This window comes from Cucurbita pepo, chromosome 12 (assembly GCF_057944985.1).
Source record: "Cucurbita pepo subsp. pepo isolate OVF chromosome 12, ASM5794498v1, whole genome shotgun sequence".
In the NCBI taxonomy this organism is placed as follows: Eukaryota; Viridiplantae; Streptophyta; class Magnoliopsida; order Cucurbitales; family Cucurbitaceae; genus Cucurbita; species Cucurbita pepo.
Genome location: NC_141809.1, coordinates 581,254 through 603,393, shown reverse-complemented (window position 1 = coordinate 603,393; position 22,140 = coordinate 581,254). Strand labels below are relative to the sequence as shown.

The 22,140-nt window shown below is 35.7% G+C and overlaps 4 protein-coding genes across 8 annotated transcripts; 3 read left to right on the top strand and 1 right to left on the bottom strand.

The window, feature by feature from the left end:
• Nucleotides 1-1,783: 1,783 nt before the first annotated feature.
• LOC111807516 (3-ketoacyl-CoA thiolase 2, peroxisomal) lies at nt 1,784-5,636 on the top strand. Of its 2 annotated transcripts, none has more exons than XM_023693263.2 (14): nt 1,784-1,944; nt 2,286-2,362; nt 2,665-2,749; nt 2,887-3,013; nt 3,098-3,196; nt 3,314-3,381; nt 3,506-3,613; nt 3,692-3,769; nt 3,875-4,007; nt 4,091-4,187; nt 4,487-4,610; nt 4,691-4,799; nt 5,173-5,256; nt 5,342-5,636. In XM_023693263.2, the coding sequence occupies exons 1-14, from the start codon at nt 1,858-1,860 to the stop codon at nt 5,449-5,451; spliced, it is 1,386 nt and encodes a 461-aa protein (XP_023549031.2). In that variant the 5' UTR covers nt 1,784-1,857; the 3' UTR covers nt 5,452-5,636. The 2 variants fall into 2 exon arrangements, with proteins under 2 accessions (XP_023549031.2, XP_086985431.1); XM_087129305.1 differs by having other exon boundaries at nt 4,691-4,844.
• A 419-nt stretch (nt 5,637-6,055) lies between these two features.
• Nucleotides 6,056-7,689, top strand: LOC111806631 (chalcone synthase J-like). The gene is made up of 2 exons (XM_023692008.2): nt 6,056-6,367; nt 6,642-7,689. The coding sequence occupies exons 1-2, from the start codon at nt 6,190-6,192 to the stop codon at nt 7,631-7,633; spliced, it is 1,170 nt and encodes a 389-aa protein (XP_023547776.2). The 5' UTR covers nt 6,056-6,189; the 3' UTR covers nt 7,634-7,689.
• A 1,132-nt stretch (nt 7,690-8,821) lies between these two features.
• Nucleotides 8,822-11,158, bottom strand: LOC111806972 (vesicle-associated membrane protein 722-like). Its single transcript, XM_023692527.2, has 5 exons — nt 10,701-11,158; nt 9,786-9,927; nt 9,595-9,715; nt 9,444-9,506; nt 8,822-9,040 (listed from the first exon to the last, which is right to left on the bottom strand). Exons 1-5 carry the CDS (start codon nt 10,888-10,890, stop codon nt 8,891-8,893), a joined length of 666 nt encoding a protein of 221 aa, XP_023548295.2. The 5' UTR covers nt 10,891-11,158; the 3' UTR covers nt 8,822-8,890.
• Nucleotides 11,159-12,494: 1,336 nt separating this feature from the next.
• Nucleotides 12,495-20,785, top strand: LOC111807218 (uncharacterized). Of its 4 annotated transcripts, XM_023692835.2 has the most exons (18): nt 12,495-13,189; nt 13,325-13,435; nt 13,543-13,599; nt 13,756-13,832; nt 13,931-14,030; nt 14,220-14,293; nt 14,508-14,608; nt 14,866-14,969; nt 15,509-15,562; nt 15,642-15,697; nt 15,779-15,817; nt 16,251-16,392; nt 16,533-16,717; nt 17,143-17,210; nt 17,362-17,434; nt 17,934-17,995; nt 18,091-19,387; nt 20,255-20,785. In XM_023692835.2, the coding sequence occupies exons 1-18, from the start codon at nt 13,109-13,111 to the stop codon at nt 20,514-20,516; spliced, it is 2,943 nt and encodes a 980-aa protein (XP_023548603.2). In that variant the 5' UTR covers nt 12,495-13,108; the 3' UTR covers nt 20,517-20,785. The 4 variants fall into 4 exon arrangements, with proteins under 4 accessions (XP_023548603.2, XP_086985325.1, XP_086985324.1 ...); XM_087129199.1 differs by lacking the exon at nt 12,495-13,189 and having other exon boundaries at nt 13,553-13,599; nt 13,931-13,989; XM_087129198.1 differs by lacking the exon at nt 12,495-13,189 and having other exon boundaries at nt 13,553-13,599.
• Nucleotides 20,786-22,140: the final 1,355 nt, after the last annotated feature.

The following is a 22,140-nucleotide window of genomic DNA, read 5'->3' as shown; positions in this document are numbered from 1 at the left end:
ATAAATAAATAAGAAACTAAAATTAATAATATCCCCAATCCGTGCACGCATCTACATGTGTCATTCTTATCTGCCCACACGCGCTCCATTACTCGCGTGTACTTCACACATTCACACTCTAACCCGATTTGATTGAGTTGCTTTGACCAAGATGATTTATAATTATGGTTGGAAGACTATTTATTAAATTATTTATTTTAGGGTGAATTATAGAATATACTTTCCATTTTTCTATTTTATTTAAAAAAATATCTTTAAATTTTTTTAAAAATTTACCGTTAAACTTCAGGAGTTTCATTATTCTCCCGGTCGTGCAGGAAAAAAGATATTTGGTCGGATTCCTCAGGTCGATTTGACTTTAGTTGACTGGATTATCTCGTTTTAAAATTGATTTATGACATAATTAAGACTACAAAATATTAGTATAGCTACTATTTTGAATAATTGACCATATTTAATACTATTTATGACGGGTTTTATGAGCATCAAATTGAATATGTATATACGTCACATAAAGAATTTAAGTTACCATAATTTTTAATGCAGATGCATGCACAATGATATTATTGATGTTCCTTTATTTTCAATTAGTTTTTTTGCAACTTGAATGTGCATTAGCCTGTTGTAATGGCCCAAGCCACCACGATTAGATATTGTCTTATTTGAGCTTTTACTTCAGACTTCCTTTCAAGGTTTTTAAAACGTGTCTGCTAGGGAGATGTTTCCACACTCTTATAAAAAATAGTTCGTTCCCCTCTTCAACCGATGTGAGATCTCACAATCCACTTCCTTCGAGCATAGTGTCCCCCTGACACTCGTTTCTCTCTCCAATCGATATGGGATTTCACACCTATATTCAAGCATGTGGGTAGATTAACGAGCCAGTGGGTTCATTCCCACGTGTGTGAACCACATGTAGAAAAACATTCCACCCTACCCGAGAAAATAGAGTCTAAATAATAATTATACAAACTTAGGTTACCAAATTTGCTATAAAGTTTGCACTTTTTATAATTTAATATTTATTTTGATTTTTCTTTTAAGATTTATAATTAAAGAAAAAAAAAAACACTTGTCATAATTAAATATTGCCTTTATAAGTGTGTAAATAATTCGGGTATAATTGTATAAAATTTAATACAATTTTGGTATAATTGCAACCCAAGCTAGAATATAATTTCTTAAATTATAGGTTATTATATCTTGTAATTTTATTTAACTTTTAATTTTAATTTTATGTTTAATTAGTCTCTAATATAATTAAAAAATTTACTAATATTTTAAATAAAAAATTAAATTTTATATCTGAGACGTTAATATTTTAATTGTATCCAATAAATTTGTAAAATAAAAAATAAGAGAATAAATTTAATTTAAAGACTTATTAAATATAAATTAAAAAAATATAACTATTTGATTTAATATTTATAACTTACTTAAAAAAAACTACAAAAGTGAGATGCACGCGCTTTGAGGAGTGTGGGGAAAGAGAGGAGCTCATAATCCTCCGTCCTGGTCGGTGTACGACGTCGTCTTGCGATCTGTTCAAGTCATTTAATCTATTTTCTAACAAATTACCATAAATTTTTCTCAAAAAGAAAAAAGAGACAAAGAAATTGTTTTAAATATACATATAATATATATTTTTTGAAATAAAATTCGTTTTTATCATATTATTAAATTAAAGTTTATTGTTTTTATAAAAAAGAATTTGATTAGAAGAAAAAAAAAAATAATAAAAGACAGATAAAAATCTGTCTCTATATATAGTGACTGTTGCAGAGGAAATGGATTATAGATATTATCAACTTTGATTTTTCTTCATCAAGATCGGGAGAGGCAAAAAGGCGAAGGAAAATGGAGAAGGCAATCAACAGGCAGAAGGTTTTGCTGCACCATCTCCGTCCATCTTCTTCCGTTCCTGTTCATGATTCTTCTTTGTCGGTATGATTGACTCTTAATTTCTCAATTCCTTTTCTTCGTTTTGCCTTTTGTAATTCTTTCTCTGATCGATCGATTTGGTAATAGGTATTTAGATTTGGTAATTTTGTTTTCGGATTTGTATGACTTGAAAGTAAATTAGTTTTAGAATTTGATTGATTCGACTTATGGTAATTAAGTGCGATGGTTTGGGATGATGTAATTGTAGGTGAATATGAATATTCATTCTGTGTAATTGTTGTTTGGTTTGAATTGTCCTTGCTATGTATCTTTAAGAATCATTGATTCTCAGATCTGTATGGTTGGATTACGATTTTAATGGAGTTTTTCTTTAATAAAACTAGGCATCGGCATGTTTAGCTGGGGATAGTGCTGCATATCAGAGGACTTCAGTTTTTGAAGATGATGTAGTGATTGTTGCGTAAGTGGCTGCTTCCCTCCTCTTGCTGCTTGATTGATTCTCGAAAATTAAAGTTTAACAATCTCGATTACTTATTGTATCTTTGGATCGCTATTTTAAGAAGTCAAGCTTCTTTTCATCGTCTTATTATTAGTAATTCTATCCCTTTTGTAAATAAGAGAAATTATCGCGCCCTGTAAAAGCAAAACGTTGCAATCTTTTCCTTCTGAGTTTTAAAAATCGTTCGTTTAGCTGATGACCATGAGACAGTTGAAATATCTACTTATTTCGAATCTGTATTTGTGCTCTTTCAATTTTGATAGAGCATATCGAACTGCACTTTGCAAATCAAAACGTGGTGGCTTCAAGGATACCCACCCTGATGATCTTCTTGCGCCTGTTTTGAAGGTTTGTTTCTTGGTCTTCGAAGTTTTTGGACTGATTTACTGTCTCAAAAATAAATACAACTTGTTTTTCTTCCTAGAGAGTAATTTTTTTCTTTCACTTTTAGTTTATATTACTTATCCTATGATGGTTTTATATAGGCTTTGATTGAGAAAACCAATCTCAACCCAAGTGAAGTTGGGGACATTGTTGTTGGCAGTGTTTTGGCACCAGGGTCCCAAAGAGCGAGTGAATGCAGGATGGCTGCATTTTATGCTGGTTTTCCTGGTAATTCATCTTGTCTATTATTGCTTACAAGCATCTGATATTTGGATTTTCATCTGTTGACGGGTATGTGTTTTTGTGATGCAGAAATCGTGCCAGTGAGAACTGTCAATAGGCAATGCTCATCTGGGTTGCAGGCTGTTGCAGATGTAGCTGCTGCTATTAGAGCAGGGTTTTATGATATCGGTAAGAAATTAATATACTTTTGTTGCCACTAAGTAGCAATTGTCCTTCCCGTTTAAATCCTTTAATCTTTTTATATAGGACATCAATAACTTAACATTTATGCAATTATTTTTCCAGGAATTGGTGCTGGCTTGGAGTCTATGACTGCCAATCCAATGACATGGGAAGGATCAGTCAATCCAAGAGTAAATACAGACTCTTATTTGCCTACACTCCAAATTTTTTATGCTTTTGGAATCATTAAGCTGTCTTTGAAACTACTCTTTATTTGTACATTATGGTGGCTAAAATTCTCTTCAAACATGCTAGGCAAAGATGTTTGAACAAGCTCAAAATTGCCTGCTTCCCATGGGCATAACCTCTGAAAATGTTGCTCATCGTTTTGGTGTCACTAGAGAGCAACAAGATCAGGCTGCAGTAAGTGGGAAGTTCTAAATTCTGTTTTTAGTGTTCTTTAATGGCTTTCTCTAATAATTTTCTTCTTTGTGTGCTTAGGTTGAGTCTCATAGAAAGGCTGCTGCTGCTACTGCTTCTGGTAGGTTTAAAGATGAGATTATCCCTGTGAGCACCAAGGTATTTCAAACATTATTCTGGCTTTGGTACTATTTTACACGCATGCACATAGAGGGAAGCATTTGATTTATCTTTTTGAGCCTGGTAATTGTTCAATTCAAACAGCTCGTTGATCCTAAGACTGGTGAAGAGAAATCTGTTACAATCTCTGTTGATGATGGAATTCGGCCCAATGCCTCATTGGCAGATCTAGCAAAGCTGAAGCCTGTATTTAAGAAAGACGGAAGCACCACTGCAGGTATTGTTCTACTTCTATCAGATATCAATATAAATAATATGTCAGTGAGTTAAATTGATATTTTGTTGCCTGGACTACTGTAGGCAATGCTAGTCAAGTGAGTGATGGTGCTGGGGCTGTACTTCTCATGAAGAGAAGCGTCGCAACAAAGAAGGGACTACCCATTCTTGGTGTCTTTAGGTATGGACGTCCTTTGGAAATCAAAATATGTTGTCTTTGCGTTATCCTCTTTCGGGCTGTGTAGGGAGTTTTTTATTTCTCGCACCGTACCCTCGGAGTCTATGCATTCTAGGTGTCCGGTTCCCCTTTACATAAGTGGCACATTTACATGTTGATCTTCCTTGCTTTTGTTCCAAGATAGACTTGTACTTCTGAATTCAAATTGTTGGATGTAAAGTTGCATTTACTTTTACAAGAGGTCCTTGCATTCTAAAGAACTCTTACCATGCTCATAAAGTTTCACTCCTTTACCAATTTAGGACTTTTGCTGCTGTTGGTGTGGATCCAGCTATCATGGGCGTTGGTCCAGCTGTTGCTATCCCAGCTGCAGTGAAGGCTGCTGGTCTTGAGCTTGATGATATCGACCTTTTCGAAATAAACGAGGTATTTTATCGTTAAAAGGATTTTTTTTGGATTTTAAACAGTTGAATACTCATCAACCTTTTTAATGAACTGCTGTGCAGGCATTTGCATCTCAATTTGTGTACTGCCGTAATAAGTTGGAACTTGATCCAGAGAAGGTTAACGTTAATGGAGGTGCAATGGCCATTGGGCATCCATTGGGTGCAACAGGTAACTCTTTAATGGCCAAGCAATTTATAGAACGATTTGCAAACAGTAAGTACGTTTCGTGTAGCGGAGAATGTATGTATGTATGTATATCCTACTGAGTGAATTAGTACTTAGCATCATATTTCATCTTTGGGGAGCCTGCTTACGTGCCAGGCTTCTTTTGACCTGATAACTAGTCTCGCCTCCCCGCCTACTCTAGCAGCATGTCTTTTCTTTTATTGCCTTTCATCTGGATTCAAACCTGAACATAATGCAATTGACCAAACATGCATAAATTCAACAACTGTGGTGACTAACTATACTTCGGGATGTCTCGATAGATAGCTTCAGTTTCGTCTTTGTCATTGCCAATTTAGTTGGTTTATTTGTACAGGTGCTCGCTCTGTCGCTACTCTGTTGCACGAGATGAAGCGCCGTGGCAAAGACTGTCGTTTTGGAGTTATTTCAATGTGCATAGGTACTTTGACATGTTTTTGTGTTTAAATACAATCATTGGTTTGGCTTTCTGAGGCTGACAATATATCGTATCAACTCAAACGCAGGGACGGGAATGGGCGCAGCAGCTGTTTTCGAAAGGGGCGATGCAGCCGACGAGCTATGCAATGCTCGGAAGGTCAACAACCACAATCTAATGTCCAAGGATGCTCTATAGAGAAAGACTGCCATGTGCTACACTATGTTACACACCTAAACGTTCTTATTTGTTCCAATAATTACTTAAGATGGTAATAATTTTTTTTCTTGTTCTTGAAGAACCTTATGGAATGTATGGTCATCTTTACCGATGGAGGGACATATATGTGTTCTAGCTTAAATTTCAGCTCTTTTCTTTTTTCCTATATATATATATATATATATATATATATATATATATATATATATATATATATATATATATATATATATATTAAAAAAATAAATTAGTTAATTTTGAGATTTTAATTTTAATATTTAAATCAAAGAATATACTTAATTTTTTTGAATTGTTAAAAATCGTCATAATATTAGAATTTGATTTTTAAAAATTATGTGAGAAGTTGTGAGAGGGAATACAATTTGTTAGAAAATAAAACACACAATTACAAATTTACCAATCTTTTCTTTCCATATAAAAAAGAGTCATACAAGTCTTATGTGTGCCATATAATCATCATATTTATAGGTCACACCTTTTACACAACTTAGAAATGTGGATATAAATGCCCATTTGGCTCCCCTTACCAACCATACAATAACAAACCTAGTAGACATTGTAAAAGCCACTGGCAATGCACCAAAAGCTTCCCATTACAAGTATAAATCCCACGCCCAATCTCCTTCTCCCCAAAAGACTACTCGTCGCCGGAGCTTCCATCGGAGTTGGGTAGCGGCGGTGAAAGCAGTAAAGAAGATGACAACGATAGACAAGATCTTAAAGGATCAAAGAGCGGAAGGAGCTGCAACTGTAATGGCTATAGGAACCGCAGTTCCGTCGAACTGGGTTCAACAAACCACTTATCCTGATTTTTATTTTCGTATAACCAACAACGAGCATAAAACTGAGCTCAAACACAAATTCAAGCGCATTTGTAAGCATACTGTCCTCTCATATTTTTTTTATCTGGTTGATAATTATTTCCAAAAAATTTGAAATAAATAATTTATTTGAGTGTTCTACTTGAATATAAAGACATATTTTAGATTAAATCGTAAATTTAGGGTCGAAATAAGTGAAAACTAATTTAATTACCATTATGTTTATTTTCATGCCTAAAAATTATAATGCAATTAATTTCAATAAAAATTAGAAATAACTAAATTTAAAATATGTTGAATATTTAAAATAATAATAATAATAATTAGGTGAAAAGTCGACAATCCGGAAGCGACACATGCTGTTAACAGAAGAGCTTCTAAAACAAAACCCAAAAATCTGTGCACACGAAGCGCCGTCTCTAGACTCCCGGCAAGACATTGCGGTGGTCGAAGTTCCAAAGCTCGGAAAACAAGCCGCCGTCAACGCCATCAGGGAATGGGGCCGCCCCACCGCCGACATCACCCACTTGATCTTCTGCACCAGCAGCGGCATCGACATGCCCGGCGCCGACTACCGTCTCACCAAGCTCCTCGGTCTCCGCCCCTCCGTCAAGCGCTTCATGATCTACCAACAGGGCTGCTTCGCCGGCGCCACCGTCCTCCGCCTTGTCAAAGACCTCGCCGAAAACAATCGCGCCGCCCGTGTCCTCGCCGTCTGCTCCGAGATCACCGCCGTTACCTTCCGTGGGCCGAGCGATTCCCACCTCGACGGCCTCGTGGGCCAAGCCCTGTTCGGCGATGGAGCCGCTGCGATCATTGTGGGCTCGGATCCAGTACCTGGGCTTGAGAGGCCCATATTCGAAATAATCTCTGCGGCCCAAACTATTTTGCCCGATAGCGATGGGGCCATTGATGGGCATTTACGCGAAGTTGGGCTTACGTTTCACCTTCTCAAGGATGTTCCTGGGCTTGTATCCAAAAACATTCGGAGGATTCTTCTTGAGGCCTTTGGGCCTTTGGGCCTTTCTAATTGGAACTCGATTTTCTGGATTGTGCATCCTGGTGGGCCGGCCATTTTGGACCAGATTGAGATGGAGTTGGGCCTTGGGCCCGATAAGTTGCGATCGTCGAGGCACGTGCTTAGGGAGTACGGAAACATGTCGAGCGCTTGCGTGTTTTTTATTTTGGATGAGATGAGGAAGAAGTCGAGCCAAAATGGGCTCACGACCACTGGTGAGGGACTTGAATGGGGCGTGTTGTTTGGGTTTGGGCCTGGGCTTACTGTTGAAACTGTAGCCCTTCGTAGTGTGGCTATTTAGAGGCCCAATTCATGGGCCCGTATAATTAAATGGGCTATTGCCATGTGAGTTCAGGACTTCGAGTTTTATTATAAATTACTAATTTCATAATTCCTTTTTGTGGTATTTTATCTGAATTATGATCAATTACCTTGCCCTAAAACTATTTTTTGAAAAGAAAAATGTGGACAAAATAAATAAATAAAACACGAGTATAAGACTGTGACACTATGTTATCTCGCTTCGCAATTATTTAGTATTTTATTTTACATGTTTCAAAATTTAAAATGAGTCTTTTGTAATTCTATACTAGGTTAAATCATCAATTCACCTAAGAGTTTAAGATTACGACCAAACTTGGCCCCAAATCTCAACTTTTAGCAACATGTTATGCCCCATTACATTAGGACCCATATAAAAAGCTCCAATTATTTGCTAATGATTACAAACTCACCATTACCTTGGTTCAAACTCTTGTTTATGAAGAGTAACGTTAGATTTTTGAAGTGTTCGCGATTATTTATGACATGAAACAACTCGAAGCATAGGTCCCGATAATGCCTGTAGTACGAGTGGGTTTTGCTTTTGGTTTACAGAAGAAGCACTCATTATTCGTGTGGTGAAAGGCTGAAAACAAGAGAAATGGTCCTCTCTTTTGTCATATTTTTGGTGGGTATTTTATTTGGTGAAGTAATCGACTGTTCCTTACCGTTCATTTCAATACCAACATAAGCATTTGGCCTTCTTTTTCCTTCTTTCTCGTGCTGTTTTGGTTTTGCTTTCTTCACACACGTTTTTAGTGGCTGTAGATGATTAAGAGAATATGGTTGAAAAAAAAAAAAGGTTTAAGGAGAGAGAAAGAAACTCTAGAAGAGAAAATCGGTTGGGGGAGGAGAAGATCTTTCGAGCCATAATCTACCATTTAAACCCATTCACCAAAATTATAAACTTCATAAATTAGGGACTAAATTCTAAAATTTAAAGTCAATATTAAAGTTAAAATTTTACCTATAATAAATTATTAATCATCATCTACTTATAAAATTCTATTATTACAATAGCTATTCTTGAATCTAAAAATACGAAATCATCCACCAATTGGAAGCAACTATGTAATGCACGTGAAAAGATGAGCTGGATGAGCCGGAAGAGTAGGAGTTTAGTTCATGACATTTAGAATAATAATTTTGAATAGAGCTTAACGCCGGAAGAGTAGGAGTTTAGTTCATGACATTTAGAATAATAATTTTGAATAGAGCTTAACTACAAATGTTCTCATCAGGCTCCGCAGTTAAAACCACGACAAACAGATAAAACGATTATCAAAATCAAGATAATGATTATAGCGAACACAACCAATTTTATCTTCATGTTTTGGTACCACATCTTCTTCTTTAATTGAGTTCCATGCCTCTGGAAATCATGAGCCTACAAAACAAGACATCAAACAATGTGTTATTATGAGAGACAATTTTACAAATGTGACTACTTTATTTACACCTCAATTAACGTAAATATTATTCTTCATTTGATAACGATTTTATTTTTAGTCCACGATTTTCTAAAACTCTTTTTATTTTTGTCTCCATTGTTTACCATAGCTTTCATCAATTCTAACAAAAACAATATTAATAAATTTAATTTTAAAAAGTTCAAAATTAAAAACAAAATGATTTTGAAAGGGTAACTTTGTATAGACTGACTTCTGCCATTACGCCTTCTAAAAGAACCAAATACTAGAATTAAACTATTTGATATTTAGAACCACGGCCAAATGTACATTCGCATTTCATTTAACGTCAACCATGTGTAAAATTTTGAAGAGACTAACCTGTGAACGAAGATTCTCGGTTTTATCTACCAATTCCTCGACCTTGGTACCTCGTTCCATAATCTGTATAACAAATGAAGCAATACACTAAAAACTAGTATCATATAAAAATGCAATGCCTAAACTGATCAGAATCAATCACTCCTTTTACCTTGTCGATATTCTCTATCATTACACCTTTTACTTCAGAAACCTGAGCCTGCACTTGCATGAGCTTATTGCTTTCTTCAGGATGATCGACACAATATTGCATATGATCCTTCATTTTGGGTCTGCAACATTATTGTTCAGCAAGTCATCACGTAACTTTCAATTTGAAATAAGCAAGTAACAATGTGTTACCCGAATTCCTTGTTCAGGCTCTTGGCAACAGCAACTGTAGCTTTTCCTCCACCATATCTTTTGTTGAAGTCTTCCTTTATTCGCTCAAGGAACGCCATTGGAACATGTCTTCCTGCAGCCTCAACTGCTACTACACAATAGGCTGTAGCACCAAACAATAAACGCTAACATTAAAACCTATTCAGTGTAAATGTAGAACAATTGTAACTAACAAGTTTTATTAAACATAATACAAAAAGAAACACTATAAGGATAGAACTACAAAACCTCAACTGCAACTGCACTAGGGGCAACAACAACATCGAAACCATATGCTTAAACTAACCAAACCAACTGTAGCTGATAAGGCGTTTAACAATACAAAGAGACATTGAACAGGATCTAGCCAAATTGGTGACATCTTCTAACGAACAATTTCCATAAAGAATAAAACGAAATCATCGGTTGATTAACAAAATGGTGATATCTTCTTGTACATGACCAAAACGAATACATTTCAATAAAGAATAAAACGAAATCATCGGTTTGTCTTCCTAGATATGAAGAAAGTCCTGTTCTGAAACTAAAATTAAAAATTAAACAAGTTCTACATCAGAAACTTCCTACATATTATGAGGAGTTAATTTGTAACAAAGAATTGTGCTCACTATAGGTTGGTTTTTATACATTAAGCTCTGTAAATAGAGTCCTCTGTATTCATTACGATCATGGCAATAAACAGAGGTAATTATCAGTGGACTCAGTTTTCTCTTTACTATTAATCATATGAAGAACGTAATCGTCATAAGATTAACCGCTTAATCCTCAAATGCAGCCAATATCATATAAATAGGTCAAACAAATACGACATACAGTAGAAAGAGATTGAAATAAGAGAATCTAAAGCAGAAATTATGAGAAAGCTTGGAAACATACTGAATCCATTGTTGAGAAGGTAATTGAAGGTATGGCCATCGCAGGTGTAAGTGAACCTGTTGTCAGAAGCAGGAAGTCTGTGGAGGCACTGAAAAGCGATGTTAGTGAAATTACCGGAGAAATCCGAGTACTCAGCGAGAATCACCGTTCCTCGAGCGACGAAACTGTAAATCAAGGACTTCTGCGCCATGATTCAGGAACCAATACAAGTTATTCGAGATTGTTTATGGCTTTCGCGTTGGGCGGAAATGGGGAGAGAAATGAAGGAGCAGTTGAAGAAGAAAGGAAACCCAAGCGGAGAATGGAGTCGATGGCTGAACGAGGCGTTGAATAATATTTTTGATTTGGCGCGTTCTTTTACGGAGTCCGTTTTTATACGGAAATTTACAAATTTGAATTTGAACGTGACCTAGTCCATGTTGCCTGCCCTGATCTTTTCCTCGCCCTTCCTTTTAAGCGAACCTTCTAAAAATCTTCCTCCCAAATTATTTTATTATTTATTACAGGATTTCGTATAACTCTTCATAAATAAATAAATAAATAAATATATATATATATATATTAAAAAAATTAAATATTAAAAAAAAAAGTATATATATATATATATATATATATATATATTTACTTTTTTTTTTAATATTTAATTTTTTTTTTGTTCATAAAGAATCTGATTCCTGCAAAAATAAACGAAAAATGTATAGGAATAAAGTTTAAATCGGAGATAGGGATGTGGACGGAAAAATTTTCTAACTACAGGAGTTTCTACCTTAGTACATTTTTTTTTAGTTACATCCCGACAATAAAAATAATTAAATTATACAATTTCTAATAAAAAAATAATAAGAATAAAATCTTTAAAAGGGAAGTGTTGTATTTCCATCTTTTTATAATAATAATTTTTTTGGTGAATGTATTCAAATAGTAAGAAAAATAGTGAAAGATATAAGATTCAAAAAACTGAAAGTCAAATAGAATAATTTTCACTAGACGCGTGCAAAATAGTATCATGTACATGAAGATCGTCAACATGCAGCTGGCAACACACCATGCCACTTTACCCATTGTACGGTGTTTGCTTGCACTGAAATGACAAATTTAGCCAATTTCAATGAGAATAACCTTAGTATAAATAGTATCGAGACTCAACTCTACCATTACAAATACATGCATCAAGGACATCCAAATACCAATGACGAAGACAGTCACAAGTTAACGACCTATCATGCACAATAAGCTGCCTATAAAAGAGTGACAGTGAATATTTTCACTAAACTTAGGGTGACGATGACACAAAGACTCATAAGTACGGAGACAAAAAAAAAAAAAAAAAAAAAAAACATTAGAGTGTAATAGCCTAAGCCCATTGTTAGCCGATATATATATATTTTTTTTTGGTTTATTCTGAACGTTTTAAAACGCGTCTAGTAGGGAGGTCTTCACAAGTTTATAAGAAATGTTTTGTTTCCCTCCCAACCAACGTGGAATCTCACAATCTACTCTCTTAGAGGCAGAACGTTTTTGCTAGGAGCAAGAGAATATTCTTATTTAACGAAACAATTTAATTTGAAATTTAGAATCTTTATAATTTTAATTAAACTTAGTTGGCTACTGATTTAAAAGTATATTAATTTTGTTTCAAAATTCAACTATTTAAATAAATAAATAAATAAAGCGAACAAATACGAGAATAAAAACCAAGAAAACAACTGGCCGATGCCCACTTATAATTTTCCTGTTTTATTTTATTATTTTTTTTTTTTCGTCGTCTTCTCCAATAAATGAATGAATGAATGAATGAAACCAGGAGAAGCAAGCGCGGCAAAGTATTTGAGAGTAGGAGAATCAAAAAGAGCTACTCCATTCATATTCCAATTCTCAACCGGATTGTTAACCACTTCGCGATCATGCAGCCGGTGATGTAAGCCAATTGACAGGTTGCTCGCCGGCGTCGTGCCACGCTGCTCCCTTGTATCTAGCTCTCCGGCCAATCAATCGAAGCCTTATGTATTCTTAACTCTTTTTTAGTTTTTTGGATTTTCTTTTTTGAAAGATTAATTTGATGCGACTCGTGATTGGTTCGGCCCTACTTAGTTGGTAAAGTGGACTGGAATTCATTTCGGTTGGTTGAACGGCGTGTTGTTTCTTGTTTGTGTTTGTACTGGATCGGACATAGTCCTTGGATATTTTGGTTTAGGATTTGGAGGTGTGGAGCTTGGTAGCTGGTACTCGTCGTTTATCTTGCCCTTGATTGGAGCTAAAGGTAGCTCTGTGGCTTCAATTGGCTTGGAAGAACGATTTGATTTCAGGAGGATTGCGTTTACGCTAGCTTCGGCGTTTTGTATTTCAACCTGTGTTTGTTTTTGGCTGTTTCACCGCTCATCATCAACCATTGATTTGCATTTTAAAACATGATTAGTGGAAATTTGTTTCACTCTAGAAAGAACTCGTGGCCACTGGAAGAGTATATCAGCAAGTCGACTTTGCAGCTGGTAAGCTTATTGGTTTTCTTTGATATTGTGAAAATGTTCTTTCTCTGCATCATTTCCTTGACATCATCGTGAAAATTTGATAGAACTCATAGATGATTTCTCAATGTTTTCATATCTGTTCTTCTTCTCTTGCAGTTGGATTCTGACAGTGCTTTACCACCCGAACAAGCCTGGAGAAGAAAATTGAATGGCCATGCGAATATCCTTAAAGAATTTAGTATCACATTTTCCGAAGCAATTAAAATGGTAAGTGATGTACACTCGACATTTTGTTTTTCCGCTTGGCGAGAGATATCATGTCTCGTCAATATCTTCTTTTATGGTCTGTGTGATATGCAATCTTACTGCTATAGGTTCGACTAGGTATTCGCTTGTGGTCCTACGTAAGGGAAGAGGCATCTCAAGGAAGGGTAATTTCTTATATCTTAAGAAACAGCTTCTTTCGACATTTCTGGATGACTAACCTTAAAATTTTATAGTAATTGTGAACATATATTTTTAATTCCCCTTCCTGTTGGGGATTAGTGTAAGACTTTGGAACCAAGAACAAAATTTGGTTTGTGCAGAAAGCACCGATTGATCCATTCACCAGAGAAGATTGCAAACCGTCGGCATCTCATGGGGTTCCACTTGGAGGAATGGGGTATGTTTTGGATCTTTAGGCATGATACGTGATAGTTCTTTGTTCAATGTTCATAATACAATCTTAATCTCTGGGGAATTTTTTAAATTGTTATACAGAAGTGGCAGTATATCCAGAGGTTTTAGAGGCGAGTTCAGGCAATGGCAAATTATTCCTGGTACATGTGAAGCTTCTCCTGTCATGGCCAATCAATTTTCTGTAAAGCCCTGCCCTTTAAACTATATTCTAGGATAATCGTTAAAGATGTATGAAGTTGTATTTAAGGAAACATATGAAAAGAAATCCAAGAATGGGAATATTCCTGCATATAGTTTTTCCTGCATTGTATTTCTGGTTAAAACGTGTAATTGTTTTCAGTGTGGTTAATACGTTCTCATGTTTATGCAGATAATTATCTCTAGAGATGGAGGAAGTAAGAAATATGCATCCGTCTTGGCTCCTGGTCAACACGAAGGCTTAGGGTGAGGCTATCAGCTTATGAAGGCTCATTTTTTGAAAATTCACTTGTGTAAAATGCTTGGCTTTGATAACACAAGTGGACAAGCCTTGTGTTCTCTTTTGATTAGTATTATCATTTCGGATTTGTGTTAGGAAATCATTGAAACACTCGTTTCTAGTTCTAACCAAATTTTTGTCCGAAGTTCGGCAGATTCTGAACATTATTCCCCATTGTAGGAAGGTTGGAGACCCGGGGATATCATCGTGGGGATGGAATCTTGATGGTCAACATTCCACATATCATGCTTTGTTCCCTAGGGCATGGACTGTATATGACGGTATCATTCTATTTTGTATATATATATTGTTAAAAAACACTTTTGGTCCTTGAATTTTCATAGAAGTAACAATTTAGTTCTTAAAGTTTGTAATGATGTACCTTGAATTTTATAAAAATTTAGTCTCTAACGTCAAAAATCTTATAACAATTCAGGAACCAAAAGCGTTGCTTAACTTTTTTTTTTTCTTTTTCCGCTTAGCTATGCTTCTCTGCCCTTTCTAATTTATCTCTGGTTAATGGCACATTGTTTTTCAGGTGAGCCAGATCCAGAACTTAAAGTTTCGTGTAGGCAAATATCACCATTTATACCACATAATTATCGAGATAGCAGTCTTCCCACTGCTGTTTTTGTATACACAGTATGTTCTCTTATTACTAATCTCATGCTGTTCTTTCAACAAGTTATGCTTCTAGTCATAGATGAAAATTACTTTTAGTTCGTTGAGCACCAAGATTGCTAAGAACCTTTTGTATGAGAAAGAAAGCTCAACATAAGTGTTGCATTTGAGTGTTGTTTGTGCAAACTGGCCTTTGGAATTGATATTACCGTGATCCCACTAATAAATGCTGCATTAGTATGAGGCACATACTAAAGACAACTGATATTGACTTGATTACTATAATTTTGTTTATTACTCACATTTGGAAATTTTTTGTTTGTAGTTCTATGTAGCACGAAACAGTTATTGAACAATTTCTTCTGTCTAGTTCTTTGATTTTAGAAGTAAGAAATGAGGTTTCTCTCTATATTATTGTAGTTTCTATGTTACTTTGTTTTGCACTTCTGCATTACGTTATTAGGCTTTGCTTCTAAATTATGGTGGTTAATTTTTTTGACAATTAAATTTACCTGGTAGTTCCTTCTCCTTAATAGTCATTCATGTGTTTATTCCTTTAGTTGGTAAATACTGGACGGGAAAGGGCGAAAGTGAGTCTTCTTTTTACTTGGGCGGTAAGGTTTTTTTGTGTCACTAAAGTAATGCTATTTCCTATGCTTCCATAGATGATCGACAATTATCTTATATATGCAGAATTCAATAGGAGGAGTCTCACATTTATCTGGCGATCATGTGAATGAGCCATTTATGTGAGTCCAAAGTCAACGAATTTTTAATCCCTTTCTTTCTTTCTTTCATCCCGCTTAATGTGAATACATTTCTTTTTGTAGAGGCGAAGATGGAGTATTTGGAGTGAATCTACATCACAAGCAAGTCACGAAACCCTATACTCTATTTTGCGGTTGGTTTGCAAGTATCTTGATTCATTGATCCCATGTATTCGAACACATGCAGAAGGGGGTGGGGAAGAAAAATGAGAGTTGGTGTGGTGTACTATATTTGAATTAAGTTTTTTTAATAGAAGTTGATTGATATAAATCAAGTTGGCATCTGGGGCAGTGAGTTTTGTTCATAAAGATTGTGGAAAGCTATTATTGTTGACTTGAGACAACTTCACTTTGTACTATCATCTATAGTGTTAGAAACTGACAAGATTTTGTTCTGATGAATTGTGGTATGGGTGCTAGTTGTCCAATTTCTTATAACGTTTAACTTAGTTGCTGCTTTCTGTTCCCTGTCTGTATGCTTGTTGTTATAAAGTATAATAGGCCTGTAAAGTGAAGGTTTATGCAATTGTTTCAGGTCTGCAAAGGGGAATTCTCCAGTTACCTTTTCCATAGCTGCATGTGAGACGCAAAATGTTAGTGTGACAGTTCTGCCATCCTTTGGACTCTCTGAAGGAAGTTGCATCACAGCAAAGGACATGTGGGATAAAATGGTGCAGGTGAGAAACTTATTCTATCCACAATCTTGTGTGGTAATGAGCAAAAGTAGCGCTCAGTTCTGTTCCAAACTTTTTATTCTGTTCTCATGGTCCTTCATTATAAATATAATATAATTGAACACACCTTCTATTGTTGAAAGGATGGGCAATTTGATCGTGACAACTTCAGTTCGGGACCTAGCATGCCTTCCTCACCTGGAGAGACACTTTGTGCTGCAGTTGCAGCCTCTGCATGGGTGGAACCTCATGGAAAATGCACCATCACATTTTCTCTTTCATGGTCATCTCCAAAAGTGAAGTTCTTAAAGGGATTCTCATATCATAGGTGCTTGTACTTTCTATCATAAACCAAGCATTCGTTGAGATGAGTGAACTAAAAAGAAACGAAAGTCCGTATTCATGAGGAAGATATATGATCTAAAAATATATACTTATATTAGGAAGATATGTATTTACCTTCATTCTTTCTTTTCAGATATAAGTGTTTAGTTAATTATTAAATAGAATCTTTGTTTTGGTTAAGAATCACCAGCAATTATATCTTGCATATTTTGTTTGCTGATTCCATGGAACTCTTTTTATCACCTTTATACCTCTTATATATACTCACGTATATAGTCTGGGGACAATAATTTATTCTTATAAATGAATGAAATATACATGTTATCACGAGGAAAAAAAAAGTGTCATGGAAATATGTTCGGTCAATGTTGAACAATATAAAGTCTCATCTTGCTGTGTGTGTTTCAGGAGGTACACAAAGTTTTATGGGACTTCTGAAAAGGCTGCTCAGACTTTGGCCCATGATGCGCTTACAAGTTAGCATCTCTGACTTATATTGTTCTCAATTGGACAAACTTTAGAACAATGTTCTGTTTGAGACCTGCACACTGTTATTCTCTTGAAAGTCAATGAATTAAACAGGATGACTTAAAAAATTTATTTCTAATGTCCTCTAATCATCAACAGATTATGAAAGATGGGAAGAGGAGATTGAGAAATGGCAGAGGCCTATCCTCATGGATGAAAGGCTACCTGAATGGTAATATTTGTTCCAACATTGTTAATTGCATGAATCTTTTGTGGAGTTTGTTTCTTCATGTCTGGTTCCTTGAGGGAGGAATTCCTTCAACACGAACTTCCTGAACCTCAAGAACTCAATCATGTTAGACATGTGAGGAATGATGTAAGGTCATTCTTGGAACAGATGAAGCTTGTTATTTACTAAAAAATGTCTGTTTTGAAGGCTTATGATTGCTATTGATTTTGAGTTGACTTGTCTGGATAATTGAAAGTAATATTTTATGGTGTTGATTGGTCATTCATGCTGGAGTAGCCTTGTGGCCCAAAATTAATCAAGTGTGGCATTAATTGCACGAGATAAAAGGAGAAACCATTTTAGGAACCATGAATTCTTTTAGAATTCTGTTATTTTCACTAATACTGTATGTCTAGTATTTCCCCTAGTGTTCTAAGGGCATGAAACACATTTTTGATGCGATTCACTCCTATGCCTTGTGTGCAACATCTATTTTTTGCAGGTATAAGTTCACATTGTTTAACGAGCTTTACTTTCTGGTCGCTGGTGGCACAATCTGGATTGGTACTCAGCTACATTAACTTCGTGGGTTTTGAATACAACTATTTATCTTTCTTACGTTTACTATATAACAACTGTTATTTCTATGGTACCTACAGATTCTTGCTTAGTGGATAAAAAGAGGCCAAATGATCAAGATGAACTAGCTAGAATAAACAATGATGCCATAAAATCTACAGAAACTAAAGTTAGTGGCAGGGGAGAAGAAGTCTCCAGGACTATGACCACCACTACGCTTAATGATTTTGCTGGCGTTGAATTTGATGATGATGAAAATTCTACTTCTAGTTCCCATGTAAGTGAAGAGGAGTTAATGGTTCCATTGAAAAGGGGCTATACTGACCGCTCATATCAAACATACAAAGTATTGGATCTGGGAAATACCGAGGAAGATGTCGGTAGGTTCCTTTACTTGGAAGGAGTAGAATACGTAATGTGGTGCACATATGATGTGCATTTTTATGCATCCTTTGCCCTTCTCGAGCTATTTCCCAAGATTGAACTCAATGTCCAACGGGACTTTGCCAAAGCAGTCTTATCAGAGGACGGAAGAAATGTGAAGTTTCTTGCTGATGGAACATATGGAATTCGTAAAGTCAGGGGTGCTGTTCCACATGACCTTGGAACACATGATCCTTGGAATGAAATGAACGCTTATAATATCCACGATACGAGCAGGTGGAAGGATTTGAACTCAAAGTTCGTGCTTCAGGTTTATAGAGATTTTGCTGCAACCCGGGACATGTCGTTTGGAGTTGATGTTTGGCCCTCTGTTCGTGCTGCAATAGAATACCTGGAACAATTTGATAGAGATGGTGATGGTGTTATTGAGAACGATGGATTTCCAGACCAGACCTATGATACTTGGACTGTTCATGGCATTAGTGCATACTGTGGCTGTTTGTGGGTTGCTGCTTTACAAGCTGCATCAGCAATGGCTCACGAGCTGGGCGACCGGGATTTTGCTGAAACATGCAAGAGTAAATTTCTAAAAGCCAAACCAGTTTTGGAAGCGAAACTGTGGAATGGTTCTTATTTTAACTATGACAGTGGTTCAAGTAGTAATAGTAATTCAATACAAGCTGATCAACTAGCAGGGCAATGGTATACAGCATCCTCTGGTTTGCCACCTCTGTTTGACGACTTCAAAATCAAAAGTGCTCTTAGAAAAATCTACGACTTCAACGTGATGAAAATTAGAGGAGGTAGGATGGGCGCTGTAAATGGGATGCATCCTAATGGAAAGGTGGATGAGACCTGCATGCAATCTCGTGAAATATGGACTGGTGTTACCTATGCTGTTGCAGCTACAATGATCCTTGCCGGTATGGAGGAGGAAGCATTTAAAACTGCTGAGGGTATTTTCCTTGCTGGGTGGTCAGAAGAGGGATTTGGGTATGTAAAAACTTACCCTAATCATTTGCTACTTTTATCAATTTCCTCTCCCTTTTATCCAAGTCGGTTGCATTTCACATTGCTCTTACTATTTGTGCCGCCCTGTTTCTACTTCATTGGAACAATCTTCTTCGTAAATTATAAAACATTTTATATCTACTTTGCAAGCTGCCACATGGCTGCAGAGGATCGGTGGGAGAGGAGTCTTACGTCGGCTAATTAAGGGGTTCATCATGGGTTTATAAGTAAGGAATACATCTCCATTGGTACGAGGCTTTTTGGGTAAACAAAAAACAAAGTCATGAGAGCTTATGCACAAAGTGGACAATATCATACCATTGTGGAGATTCGTGGTTCCTAACATGGTATCAGAGTTATGTCCTTAACTTAGCCATGTCAATAGAATCCTCAAATGTCGAACAAAGAAGTTGTGAGTCTTGAAGGTGTAGTCAAAAGTGACTCAAGTGTCGAACAAAAAGGTGTACTTTGTTCGAGAGCTCCAGAGAAGGAGTCAAGCCTCGATTAATGGGAGGTTGTTTGAGGGCTCCATAGGCCTCAAAAGAGACTCTATGGTGTATTTTGTTCGAGGGGAGGATTATTGAGGATTGTTGGGAGAGGAGTCCCACGTCGACTAATTAGGGAGTTAATCATGGATTTATAAGTAAGAAATACATCTTCATTAGTATGAGGTCTTTTGGGACAACCAAAAACAAAGCCACGAGACTTATGCTCAAAGTGGACAATATCATATCATTATGGAGATTTGTGGTTCCTAACAACAATTTCTTATCATAATATGATATCTCTCCATTATTCGTCTACCAAATTCACATCATTTTATCTGATTTCCTTCTCTACCTCTTACAGGTACTGGTTCCAGACTCCAGAGGCATGGTCCATGGATGGGAACTTCAGATCCCTCGTATATATGAGACCACTGTCTATCTGGGGAATGCAATGGGCATTATCACTGCCTAAGTCAATACTCGAGGCCCCGAAAATCAACGTAATGGACAGAATCCACGTCTCGGCGTCCAGCACGAAGTTTTTTCACCATGAAACCGGTGTCAGAAGAATGGCTACAAAAGCTAAGTGTTTTGGCGATTCTGCTTTAAATTGTGCATTCTAATGCTTTTTTTTTTTTTTAAATTAGACCTTATGTCTTCTTAAAGCGATGATGTCATGTGCTGCCTCAATCTCTCTTACAGTTGTTAGAGTAAAATACTGAGGGTAGGTTTGGAGAAAGCATGTTTTTAGAGTTGGGTAAGTAATGGTGGAGATAACACATGGGGGTGGGTCAGAGCCTAGATAAGCTTATTTTCTCGCACGCTTCTTAAAATGTTTATATACATAATCTTGTGTCATCATAATAATAGGTTTTTCTTAATATCCCTACTAGATTATTCGGTCCCTTGTTTCAAGAACTTCTTGATACAATTAAGAAATTGCAATATTACCTTTGACCTTTCATAAAGGTTTCAAAACTACTCTTAAGATAGAAATCTTTTAGAATTTCATATGAAAATTGACTTGAAACAATATGATGGTGATCTATTATGAAAATTTAGATCAACACGCTGTTTCAAGTTTGAATTTGTCTCTGAATGATTTGTACTCTTAGTACAATTTTAAAATATTTATAAAAAGTAAAGGCAATATGTCGCATAGGATGCAGGAAAATGTCGGGTACACATGTGCCGAATCTAAATTCTGAATTCTGGACATGAGTTGTTACATTTATTTCATTCTTGTTGGAAATTACAGGTAACATAACACATGATTATCTTTCTTTATGAAGTTTTCGAGACAGATTTATGAAATTAAAAATTTAAATTAGTATGAATAGAGAAAGTAGATAGAAAATGGTTCTCGAGGATTTGAAAAGGGAGAAAAACATGAATGAAAAAGAATACATTTCTGCACATCCTTCTGCATCTTTTATCGTACATTTTTCTTTAATCGGTTTATGTTCCCATTTTTGTTTACTATATATCCTTTCCTTTCTTTGTTCATATCATCATTTTCAATCTTTTTATTTCTTCAAGAAAATAAAAATCAGCCCCTTTAACCACTTGGGATGATCCTATTGGTGTTTGTTTTTATTTTTTTTTCTTTTTTATTGTTAATTATTAATATTTAACTAAATAGGAAGATTTCTTAGCCTAAGAGAAATGTGTCTAGCTTGAAGCAATTTTATGTCGGGTGATATTTTAGAAATTTTTCCAAAAAGCATGTGAATATGGACAAATTATGTTGAAATGACTCGGGTTGGCTCGTGGGAGTAGTCTTCACTCATAGACCTACTTGAAGACAAGTAGGTAACATGGTCGTGTCGTAAGAAAACATCAAGGTCACCAGGTACCGATTCAAGATTCCAGTTTTCAAATCTTAATGAAAAATCGTATACGTGATCTATAATTATTGAGGGTAAATATATGGTGCAAGTTTGTCAAAAAGCATGCCTTTATATCTTATCTCTCTCATCCTTCTCCAAATGGACTTGAGGAAAGAACCTTTACATCTCTATCAAAGATATCATATTTGATATTTCTACCTTAGTTTTCTATGTCTCCTTTTGCAATCAAATCTTAATTATTTGTTTTTTTTTGTTACGTTACGCTAAATCTATTTCAACTTTAAATGTTCATACAAGGCGCTTTAATTCATCGTTTCATATTTCATTATATATATAGTTTCGATTTAGTTGCTATGATTTGGTTCGATAAAAATGTCTAAATTTTTAGTGAAAAGAC

Excerpts from the sequence above, each read along its gene's own strand:
- LOC111807516 (XM_087129305.1), top strand. The coding sequence starts at position 1,858 with ATGGAGAAGGCAATCAACAGGCAGAAGGTTTTGCTGCACCATCTCCGT. Across the intron at positions 4,008-4,090 it reads AGACGGAAGCACCACTGCAG|GCAATGCTAGTCAAGTGAGT; the intron begins GTATTGTTCTAC and ends GGACTACTGTAG. Across the intron at positions 4,611-4,690 it reads ACCTTTTCGAAATAAACGAG|GCATTTGCATCTCAATTTGT; the intron begins GTATTTTATCGT and ends ACTGCTGTGCAG.
- LOC111806631 (XM_023692008.2), top strand. The coding sequence starts at position 6,190 with ATGACAACGATAGACAAGATCTTAAAGGATCAAAGAGCGGAAGGAGCT. Across the intron at positions 6,368-6,641 it reads ACACAAATTCAAGCGCATTT|GTGAAAAGTCGACAATCCGG; the intron begins GTAAGCATACTG and ends AATAATAATTAG.
- LOC111807218 (XM_023692835.2), top strand. The coding sequence starts at position 13,109 with ATGATTAGTGGAAATTTGTTTCACTCTAGAAAGAACTCGTGGCCACTG. Across the intron at positions 14,294-14,507 it reads GGTCAACACGAAGGCTTAGG|GAAGGTTGGAGACCCGGGGA; the intron begins GTGAGGCTATCA and ends TCCCCATTGTAG. Across the intron at positions 14,609-14,865 it reads GGCATGGACTGTATATGACG|GTGAGCCAGATCCAGAACTT; the intron begins GTATCATTCTAT and ends ATTGTTTTTCAG.
- LOC111806972 (XM_023692527.2), bottom strand. The coding sequence starts at position 10,890 with ATGGCGCAGAAGTCCTTGATTTACAGTTTCGTCGCTCGAGGAACGGTG. Across the intron at positions 9,716-9,785 it reads AGCCTGAACAAGGAATTCGG|ACCCAAAATGAAGGATCATA; the intron begins GTAACACATTGT and ends ATAATGTTGCAG. Across the intron at positions 9,507-9,594 it reads TGATAGAGAATATCGACAAG|ATTATGGAACGAGGTACCAA; the intron begins GTAAAAGGAGTG and ends TTTGTTATACAG.